General features: G+C 42.2%; 1 protein-coding gene across 7 annotated transcripts in view; it reads right to left on the bottom strand.

Annotated features, from left to right (window-relative positions):
• INO80D (INO80 complex subunit D) overlaps nucleotides 1–12,801 on the bottom strand; it is a 42,081-nt gene extending 29,280 nt beyond the window's left edge. For 2 of the 7 annotated variants that reach the window (XM_017838041.1, XM_017838097.1), the window contains exons 1-4: nucleotides 12,245–12,801; nucleotides 10,881–10,950; nucleotides 3,224–3,319; nucleotides 2,870–3,116 (exon numbers count right to left, since the gene is read on the bottom strand). In XM_017838041.1, coding sequence (XP_017693530.1) covers nucleotides 2,870–3,087 — 218 coding nt within the window. In that variant the 5' untranslated portion in view covers nucleotides 3,088–3,116; nucleotides 3,224–3,319; nucleotides 10,881–10,950; nucleotides 12,245–12,801. The other 5 variants (XM_017838077.1, XM_017838050.1, XM_017838059.1 and 2 more) reach the window with 5 other exon arrangements.
• Between the last annotated feature and the right edge of the window lie 327 nt (nucleotides 12,802–13,128).

The following is a 13,128-nucleotide window of genomic DNA, read 5'->3' as shown; positions in this document are numbered from 1 at the left end:
TGTCTGAGTTTGTCACCTCTGTAACCTGTCTGTGAGTTATTCTCAGCTGACAGTATCACATTGAGTATCTAATACAATTTTTTGTCCCCCTCCCTACTCAGTGCCAAAAGCATTTTTTGTGTGCAAGTGAGATCAAGTGAAGTCCACACATATGGTAAGAGCAGTGGGTTGATATCCATTAAAATTATCAAAATGTGAAGCACACAAAATGTGATGGGCTCTGAAGGCTTCAGTTGGACAGTTTCCCTCATCCACTAGGAGGACAAGAATTCAGACAGTGAGTTTTTCTACCTACAGTTGCATTCTGCTTCTCAGTACATCCCAGACTGGTATTGATTTCCATCACGTACTTAAGATCCAATAAACTGGGGAACAGCTTGCATATTAACAAAATATTTAAAGATTGTCTTGAAAGAGGAGATTTAAAATGGTGTTTAACCCAACTAAATTGTAATAACCCTATATTTAAAAATTAAGTTGAACTTCATTATGTATGTCTGTATTTGGCTAAGAAAGAATTAGGAGATGTATTCAGAGAAAATACAAATACAAAATCTATGTCTGTATCTTCCCATATATATGTTCTTTAAAAAAAACCAAGATAGTGAATAGAGAAACTAGACTTCAAATAAGGCATTGAAGTCACACTATTAATAGATCTAATTTGTAGATCTATTAACATTAACGGTTAATAAGAAATCTAATAATGTGGCACAATATTAAACATCTTTGTGGCTGGTAGCATCTCATTTGTCAGGGTCAAGTGATAATTCTTTTTAATTATCTGTGGACAGACTATGAAGCTTTTGGCATATAATGCATGCATCTTCTTGACTTTTTTTTTATAATCTTTAAAAGTATAAAAAGAAGATAGCTGTCAGAGCATCATACAGCCTGCTTCTGATCATGTACAGTTACATGTGTAAAACTGTGACAAAATGACCATCTGACAGTAATTTTGTATACAAAAAATTAAAAGCTATGAGTGAAGAACTCAGACACAGCAAACATCTTTATATTGAACAGAGTGTGAAGAAAGTCTCCTAAGAAACAGATACAGGTTTGCCTGCCAAAAAAAAAAGTTCAGAGGAGCCACAGTCTTATCACTAGCATTCATTAAATTTTATTGTTAAAACTAAACTCTGCCCTGAGAAGCAGTCTTTTAAAATATTCTTTCAAACTATCACATCCTCTCATTTGAAATTAAAAGTTTATTTTCTCCTTCAGACACCTGCTGTCCTCTTCAAGTACTGTAATGTGACACTCGACATGCAATTGAATTATTCTAATATAACATACACCAGATGTCATGACCACACTTCACTTTAACTTGAGAAAAATCAAAAAGAACAAAGTGTGAACTCAATTCAAGGTGTAAAGAAAAATCGCAAATTCCATGGGAACATATGAGACATAAAGAAGTGCCATTAAGTACTATTACTTCTATTGTTTTCAAGTATGACCCCTGGTAAACAGCAACTCTGGCTCAGTCAGCTCTTGCATCTGAAATTACAGCATACCATTTGTGCTAACCATTTCCATGATCATTCCTGCGAGCTTATTTCCAAAGAGCCTCAATTGTACAGTAGCAAAGAAACACTCACCGACTGTCAAATTACAGCTTAAAGTTATTCATCTTGTGCCATTTGAGCATTTGCCCTACAGCTTTTGACAAACATTCATGTTTTTTTTCTCACTTCATCAGTCTCCTCAACTGAAATGGCAGGTGAAGTGCAAGTTAATTTAGAGCACAGTCCAACTGTTGTTTCAGACAAGAGAGGGAGCTGTGAGCTAAGAAGGAAGTTATATTGTAGGGCACAGTGGGAACACTGCTAATAATGCAAAAGGTTAGTGAATGGCAGCTAATAATGTGAAAGGTCAGTGAATAGTGGTTTGACTTTTTTTGGCATATTTTGTTTATATTTTAGGTTTAAAAAGCATTTCTAGTTGAACAAGCCTCACATAGTTAACACAGACGTTAATTAAATACTGTATTACTGGCAAACCTTGCAATGACAACTCCAAAGAAATAAAGTCATATATAGCTGTCAGACAAGATCAGACAAATTCTGCTATTTCAGCCCCAGCAGCACCAATGAGACTAGTGTTCAGGAAGCCTTAAAAAGCAAGGAAGAATGCCCTTGTGGCTACAGTATGGGCTGCAATTCAGGAAATCTAGTTTGAATTCCAGTTCTCAACAACTTCAAGCACTATCTCTTGCAAGGCATTTAATACCTGGACACCTTGGGCATCTTCATTTGGGCAAGGAGGGTGAGAGAAAGGAGGGAAGCAAAGAAGAAAGGGAGTGGACAGCACTTTCCCAGCTGGTTCATCTGTTATCAAGTAATATTTATTTTATTCCAGTAATACAACACTACAGATTGGTACCAAATCACAAACACTGAATTGTAATTGTGGATTTGTCTCTATGTGTCACTGTTCCCTGTGCCCAGAAGATATGCATTTTCAACTGTTTGTCCTGCAAAAGCAGATGGAAGCGTGCTTTTGGCACTCCTGGCTAAACAAGCAGGCCTTTTTAAGAGCAGGTATTGTGACTGACAAAGCAAATTAGTCAGAACAGCTGATATTGTGGTTTGATCCACAGTTTATGGTGAATTTGAGAAAAGCAATGAACTCTCTCTTAAACTTCCTTGGGACTAAGTTACTGCCCCCTTCCGAGTTACTTGACTCCCACAGAAAATAAAATAAAGTTTACTGGTCTTAAAACAAAATCCTCAAAGGAACATCCTGGAATACAATTCGCTCAAGCCAGTTCCACCCTCATCCTGAAGCCAGCAGCAACTTAAAAGAAAACTCGTGCCAACATCCCAGCCACTTCCCACTTTGCAGAGAGATAACCACAACTCACCTACGGTCCTCAGATTTGGGGATAGGGTTGGTGCAGCGTTGGCTGTTATACTTGGCCACATATTCACATTGCTTGAAGGGGGCAGTCTTGTCCTCCAGAACGTGTCTGATACAGAAGGCGTAGCCGTTAAGTCGCCTCTGCTTGCACAGTTTGGGGCTATATGAGCACAAGGGCTTATTGTCAACCTCAGAGAAGTGTATGTGTTTGCCTTCATACATCACGTGACTCTATTCCTTGTGAACATCAGCTGAAAGAACCAAAACGTTAAGACAAATCACATAAGGAAAGAAGAAATGCATTCAGTTCTAGACTGCATGTTCCATTTTGGCAGGAAAGAAGGACCCAAAACAATACCTGATTTTAAATCTTCTGTACCATATCAATGTCAAGAGAGAGCCCCAAGGACACCACTATCCTGGAATGATGATGAACCAAGATGAAGCAGATTGTCTAAGGAAAATATCAAAAAGGTCAATGTCAGTCAGAGTAAAACGTGTATTGCTAGTGCTCAGTAGGCAGATGTAGTCACCAAACCTGTGGTTCAGCTAGCATCCAATAAGCCAAATCCACTAGCCCAACAGTTTTCAATTAGTAGTTACAGATCTTTGGAAAACTGGGGGAAATTACTGGGGAAAAGAAAACTCTACTGCCACCACACTTAAACCTCCCAAACAAAACTTCACTCATCTACCAGAAAGAGATTAGAAGCTACAAGTTGAAAAAGGTTAAATGTCAGATTAGATCACTTGCTTTCAGAAATCAAGTTGAAAGATGATCAACCCATTTGACTGCAGAGGTTTTACTTTAAGTATCTGTACTTACAAAACCACCAGTGACTGTCTTTGCTCTGCAAAATTATTTAATCAGTCAGTGCAACAAAGTTTTCTTTTTAAAAAAAGCTTCCTTTATCATATTTGATGATCAGTCTCTAGTTCTTGTATCTGCTTACAGTTTCTGCAAGCATCAATACACAGTCCTTCCTGAGGTCATCACGGTTCTTTAGTGCTTGTCCTACCTCACTGCGCTTATTTTAGGGAAAGCAGGTATTAATATCAGAGGCTGTACTCCCATCAATGCCAGGAGGGCAGAAACATCCACAAGAGGCTGAGGGTTTTCCCCCCTAAAATACACTCCTACAGTGCAAATCCATGCAATCATAAGGTACTTTTTCAGTTCCTAACACTATGGAGGTCTTCAGCAATCATATTTTTTTAAAAAAACCCAAACAAACAAAACACCCAAACCATCTCAAAGTAGCTCCAAATAAAATTAACATTATATATATTTTGCAGCTACTCTGCTACACTAAGCTTAAGGCAGCCTTTATTCAGAAAGGCCATCCTGAAGCACTGGAACGAACTCTTTTAAACATGGTGTATTCAGTACTCAGTTCAGTTTCATATGTGTTATACACCAAGGAAAGGAATGTTCATAGAGGGGATATTCAGGAAATACATAATAAATTAGAGGCATGTGACAAATGTACAGAATACCATGTCAGTGAACTCACTCGTTCCCAAGGCCCAAAATGGCAAGAACACGATTGGAAGGAGGAAGCCTACACAGACTTTGTAGGAAAGATGCACTTTCCTCTTGTAAAGGTACAAGCCTTCACCTTCTGCTGTATAAAAGTGCCTTGAGAAAATGACAAACACAATGGCTCTGGGGGATCTAGAAAAGCAACTTTAAGTCACTAGGGCAAAACAAAACACCCTATCACACATCTAAGAGTAAACTGCATAAAACTGGCCTTTCATTAGCATATATCTAGCTGTAGAAGCAGAAGGACACTTTAAGATTTAGAAACATGGTAAAAAATTCTTGAAAGAGCTGTATACACGCACGTGCAGCATATACAGCATAAAGAATGGAGACATGGGCTACAAAATTTAACTACCACAAGTGACCTGATTTATCATTTCAGACAATAATGAGGATAACTTTGTATTTCCTCTTGATACACATTTTCCCTTTCCAAGCACACATGCAAGCATGCACCCCAGAGGCAGGGGCCTTCTGCTTTGTTTACACCAGGTAGCCACAACACAAGCACAGACACCTAGTCCAGTTCCAATCACCTTTCCCATCTTTTCTCAATGCATGGAAGCACATACTATACATATTTGAAACCGATCACTGGAGTATGTCTTTCCACAACACATCAGTCAAGAACAAGAAAGCTCATTGTTGACTGTGCCCTTCAAAAATACAGAATGGGAAGAGGGAACTCTCTCTTCTTTAGCATGTTAAGGACCAAATAATCCTTTCAGACACCTGTGCTCAGGCAGGTACTGACATACACTTCAGTATTATTCAGCAATGACACGAATGAAAAACATAAACGCTATGGGGACATGACCCATACAGGAGTTGTGATCCAGGTTTGGATCCCACATGATTGAGACAGACTTCTTCATTACTATGGCAGCAAAAGTAATCAAATGAGTCTTAACTAATTGCATCTCACACATGCAACAATGCTGACAGAAAGCCTTTTACTCTGGAGTTTGCTTCTCTCAATAGTTAACCAAAGCTTGCATTTGGTGGCGTACCGGACAGGATGTAAAACTTGAAAGACCAAGTGCATCTTGCAGCTGGGGTGATTCACACGCTGCTCTCTATTTCTTTCTGGTTTATTTACAACCTTCATTCAAGCTACTACTATCATGCTTTGCAGAGTTTCTGACAGATCAATGACCTTCTCACTTTCGCACAACCCAGCAATATTTCTTTTCTGAAGATTATCAAAGCAACAGACCAAAGAAAAAGAGTTCCTCAGGATGGTTCCAAAGTAAACAGCAAGAAATGCATACCTTGTGTGCCTCTGTTAAGCTTCTGTAAAGAAAGTGCTCCACAGTTCCCAGCCACTATAATCCTAGATTTATTCTTGTGGCTGCAGTCTTAATTTTGGATTTAACTCATAATTATGTCTTATTTTTGCCTTTAACTTGACTGTGTTAGGGCAGGCATGGTATTTTACTTCTTACTTGTCTGAAAGATACAGGGCATAACTACAATGCCATATAAAATGTTCAAGCAAAAATACTGAGAATAATCCCCAGGGAAACCAATGACCATGAACATGAATTTTTGGGTCGATACATATACTAAGAGAAGCTCATGCAAATATAACCATGTTAAAAATCCTGATAGGAATCAACTAGTGCAACTACAGTGCAATGAACAAGAAAGCTAATATATCTAGAAGACATTGTTACATTAAAAAAAATCCACAGCAACTTTCCCAAACTTGCAATTATATCGTTATTGGTAGATCCCTACAGAGACTCCCCAAAAGACATGTCACTATGCGGATACACTGCCAGGATCAGAGACTGAAGTTGTACTTAATCTAAAAAGAGCTTTTTTTTTTTACTTCCATAGCATATCATGTAAGCGTGTGTTTATGTATATATAAACACACATATATAAAAATAATGAAGACATTTAAATCTATTCATTCTGATTTAATCTGATGCAGTGTTTTATTTTTAACAATATACAGGAGTTCTTAACAGAGCTTTTTGCTGCTACATAAAAAGTAGCACGAACATGGAATACGCACATGTCACTTAACTGAAGAGAACTGAAACTACACTTAGCTAAATAGTGGGTGGGGGAGAAATTATTTTTGTCCCACAGGATTCAGTAAGAGATGACGGAAACATGGACTTCCCCTGGAAAAATCAAATGCTTAAGCAGCTGTACTCACTGTAAAAATATCAGGATACAAAACTTTCCGGGAGCTGTTTCGGATTTGCACTTATACTCTACACCAAAGCTGTAGAAAGGTTCAACAGAAACATAAGTTATGCCCATATGTGCTCAAACTAGCTTTAGCCACAACCCATGAATGAGAAACCAGAGGCTGCTTCTTGAGGAACCTAGACATGCCTTAACCAACTGCTTCTAAATAAAAGATTTTGAGCTAGAAGCAACAGGGCAAAGAACTGAAGAGAATCCAAAAATGTGCGTCCTTGCCAAATGATGTAATACATGACTGAGGTTTAAAAAATCATGGTAGGAAATAAGGTGAATACAGAATGGTCATATACCATATCACACAATATTAGAACTAGAGATGCTTGATGAAGTTACTAAGAGATTGACTCAAAACATATTAAACTGCTGGAACTTGCTGTCACAGGGGGCTATGGAAGCAGATAGTACCATCAGGTTCAAAAAGACAATAGGAAAGTTTGTAGACAATGGGCACATAAGCAATGTACCTGCTAGCATGACCACTTTAACAAATATGGATGGCAGAGGAGTAAGAGAAGAAAAGTGGCTGGGCTTTCATGCTCTTCCTAAATAGCATCACTTATTCCTACTGTCCAAGAGAGAACATTAGGTTGGATTCAACCCGATCTGATCCAGCAGAGCATTTCTCATGTTCTTACGAGGTTACCACTAACACTTGTCATTTCATAACGCATTAATTTCTCGCCTTCTCCCATTTTTTATTCTTGAGCAGCTGACTGGAAGAAAATCTCCTCCCTCTGGCTAAAGCCCTATGTGAATACTAACAAACTTAGCACCCCAGCAAGGACAGGCAGGACACAGAGCAAGGCCACACTGTGAGACACCAGCACTTAGAGAAGAGCTACTTGTCCTGCTGAGTGCAGCCACTAGTGGTCCACAAAACAGAAGGAGGTTTGCAAAATGACCGTAAAAAGAGAAATTAAAGACTTCAATACACACAGGTACACACCTGTGCAACTGCCAATACCTGCTATCACACACTGGAAGAAGCCAGCTCCCAGCTGCTTTTAGTACCAGCAAGCAGGCATAATCAGCTACCTTGCAGTGCACATCAGCTCCAAGACAACAAAGTTGTAGGTCTGCACTCTAAATACCCTTTTCCAAAACACTTAAACAGTTCTTCAGGGAGCCTAGAAAACAGTGTAGCAGAAAACTCTAGGGGCAATCTTTGCTATACCATACCTGAGTACCAGCATTATGTCATACAGAAATCTGGTACCTGACATCATCTGTAGTCTGCATTGAAGTTAATGGCTTAGTCACTACGAGAAAGCCCAAAGCATTATAGCCTCAAAACTCAAATCAGTCATTTTAAGCAAATGCTGCGACGAAAATATTAGAATATTTTAAATCATGTGGGTTGATACATTCTTAAACATATGCTCAGAACTTAACATTCAATGTACGTAAGACCCGTTTAGGCAATGGAATCCCCAAAAGCATTGTAAATTGCAAGGCAATTATATGCTGGTGGTTAAAAGATGTATAATTAAGAGGACTGAGCTCAGAGCTTCACACACTGCATCCAAACAAAAGCCACGACTACAGAGGTCTTAACTGTGTTGCTTTGCTTTTGCTAATATTAGCACAAATTTCATGTTAAATTGCTTGCTGTGTTCATGGCATCTCATAGACAAGCTACAATCCTCTCCATATGCTTCCAAAACCATTAACTTGGGGCCAGAAGTGGAACGTGGATCTATAAGAACCTCAGCTTTTCCACAAACACAAACAGCATAAATGGTAGTTTTATCAATTCCTAAACTTGACCAAGAAGGAACAATTACTTGCATTGCCACTCTCTGATCCTTTTGCTGAGACTAAGAAAATACACAGAGTGTATGATGTTTGGCAACATGGAATCCACTCAGAGATGTACAGAGACCATAAAATTCATGACAAAAAGACATGCATTTAAAGCTGACTTATAGCAAAACTTTTCCAATCAGTATTAGCAAAAATTACATTTCTAAGAGAAAAGCAGAAAGATTAATTTTTCTGTTTCATAGCAACTAATACCTCTCTTTGAAGTGCTTTGTTCTGCATCACATCTAATTGTGATCAACATCAATACTACAAAGTTGTAACCTCTGTCCCCCTTCTGCGATCTAACCATAACTTTGGCTTAGTTCTAGTCTTTTAACAGCTCAATTCTCTACGATACTCAACTACCAAACCAAGACTTCTGTAATTCTGGAAACAAGAGTCTTTTTGTCAGTAAAAGCATTCATACTGAGACAGAGAACACTGGGAAGCAACTAAAGCCAACTACAAGAGTTCCTGTACAGAATGCTTTTATTAACTAGAGTACAATCCTTACTCAAGAAGACCTGTGAAGTGCAGGTACTGCAACATACATGCAAGTAACCTGACAGATCAAGGCACTCAACATGTTAAGATCTTACTAGATATTTTTAGTTACCACCTGGAATCATATTTTGGACTACTTTTTTCATATGTTAAGATCTACCTAGGAAGACAGAAGCAACATTGCCCTCATTCTGCCTTTTAGAAAGCTTATTATTTCAACTCTGGAAAAAGGCAGTTTATACTGCAGATATATTAAGAGAAAAGCAGTAGAGTATTTTAGGCAACATTGGTAATACAGATTATGTTCCAGAATATAATGTAATAAATATAGAATTGAAGTATTATTCCTAATAGTAATAACCACTAGAGAACTTAAGAGACTTATAATTAGTTCAAATCAACAGGAGAAAACATAACTAAGAAGTGGAAAAGTAACTCATTTTGTTACCAAACTGACCAGGTTCTTCTTTTTGTTTTCCTACAACAAATGAACTTTTCATTTCAGTTGATTCACTAATGATAAATAGTATCTTATAGAAAACTTGACAAAGATATCCCAAAGCCTAAAACCAAATATTTAAGACCCCAGGAATTTTAGAAACTTCGAAGGATTTCTAAAGAGAAAAGATCTTAGGTAGGAAGATTCATAACTATTGCCAAGAGCACATTCCTATAGGTTTCAAAAAATTTTCTAGACATCGGTATTCCTGACCTAAGGTTCAAGACGGGCTCCATATCTTGAAAGTCTTTGAACAAGGAATTCTCTATTTGAGCAGAAGGTCTCAGGCCCCAGTCCTGCAATCACATCCTCACAGACAGATGCTCACTTATTTCAACACAGTTTTAAACAGGCCCAGGTTAGGGTTAGGGTGAGCAGGCAGAGAGGCAGCCTTCAGATGCAGCAAGAAATGGAATATTTAGGCCATTGCAACATGGGAGAAATGCACTTTAAAAATGTTATCTCAAAATATCAAAACCATGGTCCTGAAAGAAAGCAGAGATTAAACATACCGCCCTTTGCATCTGTACTTGAACAAAAAAAAAGTCCAAGTCTTTTATTCATTCAAATAACAGATAACCTGCCCTTGAATATGAGGTTAAGCAAAATACCTTAGTCTTATTTTTAGTCCCAATACTATGAAGGCAAACAAGCTTATTTTCACACAATACAGAAATATTATTTTTGCTCCAGAAGGAATACTCAATAAATAAAGCAGTAGAGCTCCTCGTAGAGCAGTCTTTCAGCAGTTATAAGCTATTGGAATTTCAGTGTAGTATTACAATAAATTTGTACCTCCTGATGATTTACCATATTGTGAGAACAAAGTATATGCACTTCTGTAGGACCAGGCCCTACGTACAAATTCATTCCACTCATCACAAAAATACTGAACATCAAAATAACTCTCAGTAAGTAAATTTTGGGTGGCCTTCTGGAGATAATTTAGCTTTACGATTTATAAAACTTGTCTGATCTTCATATATATTACAAACAATTCATGTAAAAGGCTGAACATTGCCAGCTTGTAAGTGACAGCTTCATACAAAACACAAGCGCTCCAGTTCAGCAATCAGCAGTGGTGGGGATGGTCTTAGCATGAAACACTGCCTGTACAGGTGTGTCAATAGGACAGGGCACTCACCTACGCACTGCCCTAATTTTGTCGATTTCATTTTTAAGTCTCCCAATCCTCAAAAACTGAAAAGGGCCTTAAAATAAACCTTCATCATATGTTGTTGAGTAACAAAGTTAGAACTAACTATAGATCTATGTATTTTAATCAGATGGTATAAGGCTTAAGGTGAGTGTTACTGCAATTTCTAAAATTCATTTGAGGTTACTTGTACAAAGCCATTAGCATTCTGAGCTAAAAGACATATTAAGGAACATTTGACCAAAACGCGCCACCTCCCGCATTAGAAACCGGAGCTGTTTCACCTGTGCGGGGTGAAGCGCGTTGGTGGGTCTCCCAGTGCACTCACTTCACAACTACCAGACGTTCTTTTCCCTGAAAAAAAGGATCCTTTCATTTGCAGTCCTGGGGGGCAGCAGCACCTCACAGAGACACACCCCCCCAAGCCCAGCGGGTCCCCGGCGCACAGGGACAGCCGAGGTGCCCCAGTGGGGACATGAGAGGGGCCGGGGCTCACGGCCAGACACAGCCCTGGTTGTGTAGGGGCTGCTGAGGAGATTCCCTCCTCAGGCTGAGGGGCCAGTGCGCTGCTGCCCATGTCCCGATAACGCCAGCGGGTCCCGGGACAGTGCGGGTGCCTGAGGGACCCCTGCCCAGCCCCGGCGGGGCTCGGGCGGCCGCCGGCCCCACACGTGTCGGGGCGCGAAGGTGCGGCCGGGACACCCCCTGCCCCTCGCCCCCGGCCCCGGGGGCCGGGCCGGGGCCACACGTTCCGGCAGCTTGTAGGGTGGGGGGGGGCACTGCGAGGGCATCTCCGCACCCCCACTCCCTCCCAAAAAGTTGTGCGGCGAATCCGCCCACCGCCGGCCCGGCCGGAGGGGGTCACCGGAGGGGGGGGGAGGCAAGGGGGCACAGGACGGGCGGGGGGGCCGCGGCCACATCCCGGGGTGCCCCCGCCCTGCCGGCACCGGCCCCGCAGCCGCGGGCGGAGGGTGGGCGGCGGCGGTGGGGGGGGGCAAGGCACCCCAAAAACGCCGCGAAACTTTCCAGGCCGCGGCCGGCGCAGCCCCGCGGGACCGGCACCGCCTCCGCCGCTACGGCCCCGCATCGGGCTGGGGGAGGGGGTGCGCCCCCCCCGCCGCTCATTAAAAGTCATTTCGGCAAATTAATGCCGCTCCCAGCCCCCCCGTCCCGCGGCCCCCTCGGCCCGCGCGGGGTGTTGGGGGGTGGGGGGAGCAGCCCCGGCCGCGGCGCCCCCGCCGCCTCCCCCCGACCGTCCGGCCCCGGCGGCGGCGGGGCTCGGCCCGCTCTGGGCCCGGGGCCCGGCGCGGGGGGCCCGGCGGGGCGGGGAGCGGAGCGGCCGGGCCGCGCCGCGCCGAGGCCTAGCGCCCCCCCGCCCCGTTCACCCCGCCGCCCTTCACCTCCCGGGCAAAGGCGCCGCACCCCGACCCTCCCGCTGGGCTCCGGCGGCCGTCTCACCACCCTCCGGCACTCCTCCCGGCGCCCGAAAGGCTCAAAAAGCCCCCTGGCTCCCCGCACCCCCCGCCGCGGCCTACGCCGCCCCGGCCGATCCCCGGCCTCGCGTAGCCCACCTCCCCGCCCGCCCTGCACCCTCCGCACCGCCTGCCGCGCTACGCGAGCCCGGGGATGCAGGCCGGGCCTGGCTTACCTTTCCAGCTGCTTTTTTTTCCCTCCTCTCTCTCCTCTCCCCCCTTTCCCTCTGTTGGGCTGACAGATCAGAGTTTCCTCCCCAGCAGAGGGACTGGGAATGTGCTCGGGCTCTGTGCTGAGGAGCTGCTGCCCCCCTGTCTCTGAGAAGATCCTGCTTTTTGTGGGGAGAAAGCTTTGGGGGCTCTTTATTATTTTAAAACTACAAAGTGCTCAGAGGGTAGGTGATTATTAAGGGGAATCCCTGAATATATTCTCCAGCAAAGAAGGCAGGGCTGCTGGGGCTGCTCAAGAAGAGAGCCAGCAGCCTCCTACAGCACCACTACAGGCACCGAGAGGACATAACATCAGAGAGCGGCTCCTCTGCCCTCCAAAACAACAACTTTCCTACCATCTTGGAGGTAGTAGAGAGGGAGAGAGGGAGGGGGAAAAAAGTACAGAAGGTTTTTATAAAGTGTCAATTTGGCGGAGGGAGCCAAACGGCCAAAACAAAATATTTTATCATTTGTGTGACTTTTTATTTTAAATAAAAATAAAATACAAAGACTTGTGGCTGAAGAAATAATTTTCTTTATAACCTGTTAAGATCAACTCTCTGGGAAAAAAAAAAGGTATGGTATAATATATATTTTTAGTAACTTTGTGGTTCTTAAAAAAATATTTTTTCTGTATATATAAAGTTGATAACTTTTTTGTCATTGCGTGATAATGCTAAAAATTGATGTGTAATTGTGAAAGTTCATGTAACTTTTTTTTGGTACTCATACTGTCAGTAGAACAGCTGAGATGGATGTAGGATAGTTTGGTGCAATTGTACTATTACGTCTTTCTCTCTTTCAAGCCATTATAAATAAAGCTGAATGTACAGGTAGGAAAAAATGCTAT

The sequence above is a fragment of the Lepidothrix coronata genome, unplaced genomic scaffold (genome assembly GCF_001604755.1).
Source record: "Lepidothrix coronata isolate B3197 unplaced genomic scaffold, Lepidothrix_coronata-1.0 Scaffold7, whole genome shotgun sequence".
In the NCBI taxonomy this organism is placed as follows: domain Eukaryota; kingdom Metazoa; phylum Chordata; class Aves; order Passeriformes; family Pipridae; genus Lepidothrix; species Lepidothrix coronata.
This window is presented reverse-complemented; position numbering and strand designations above follow the sequence as displayed.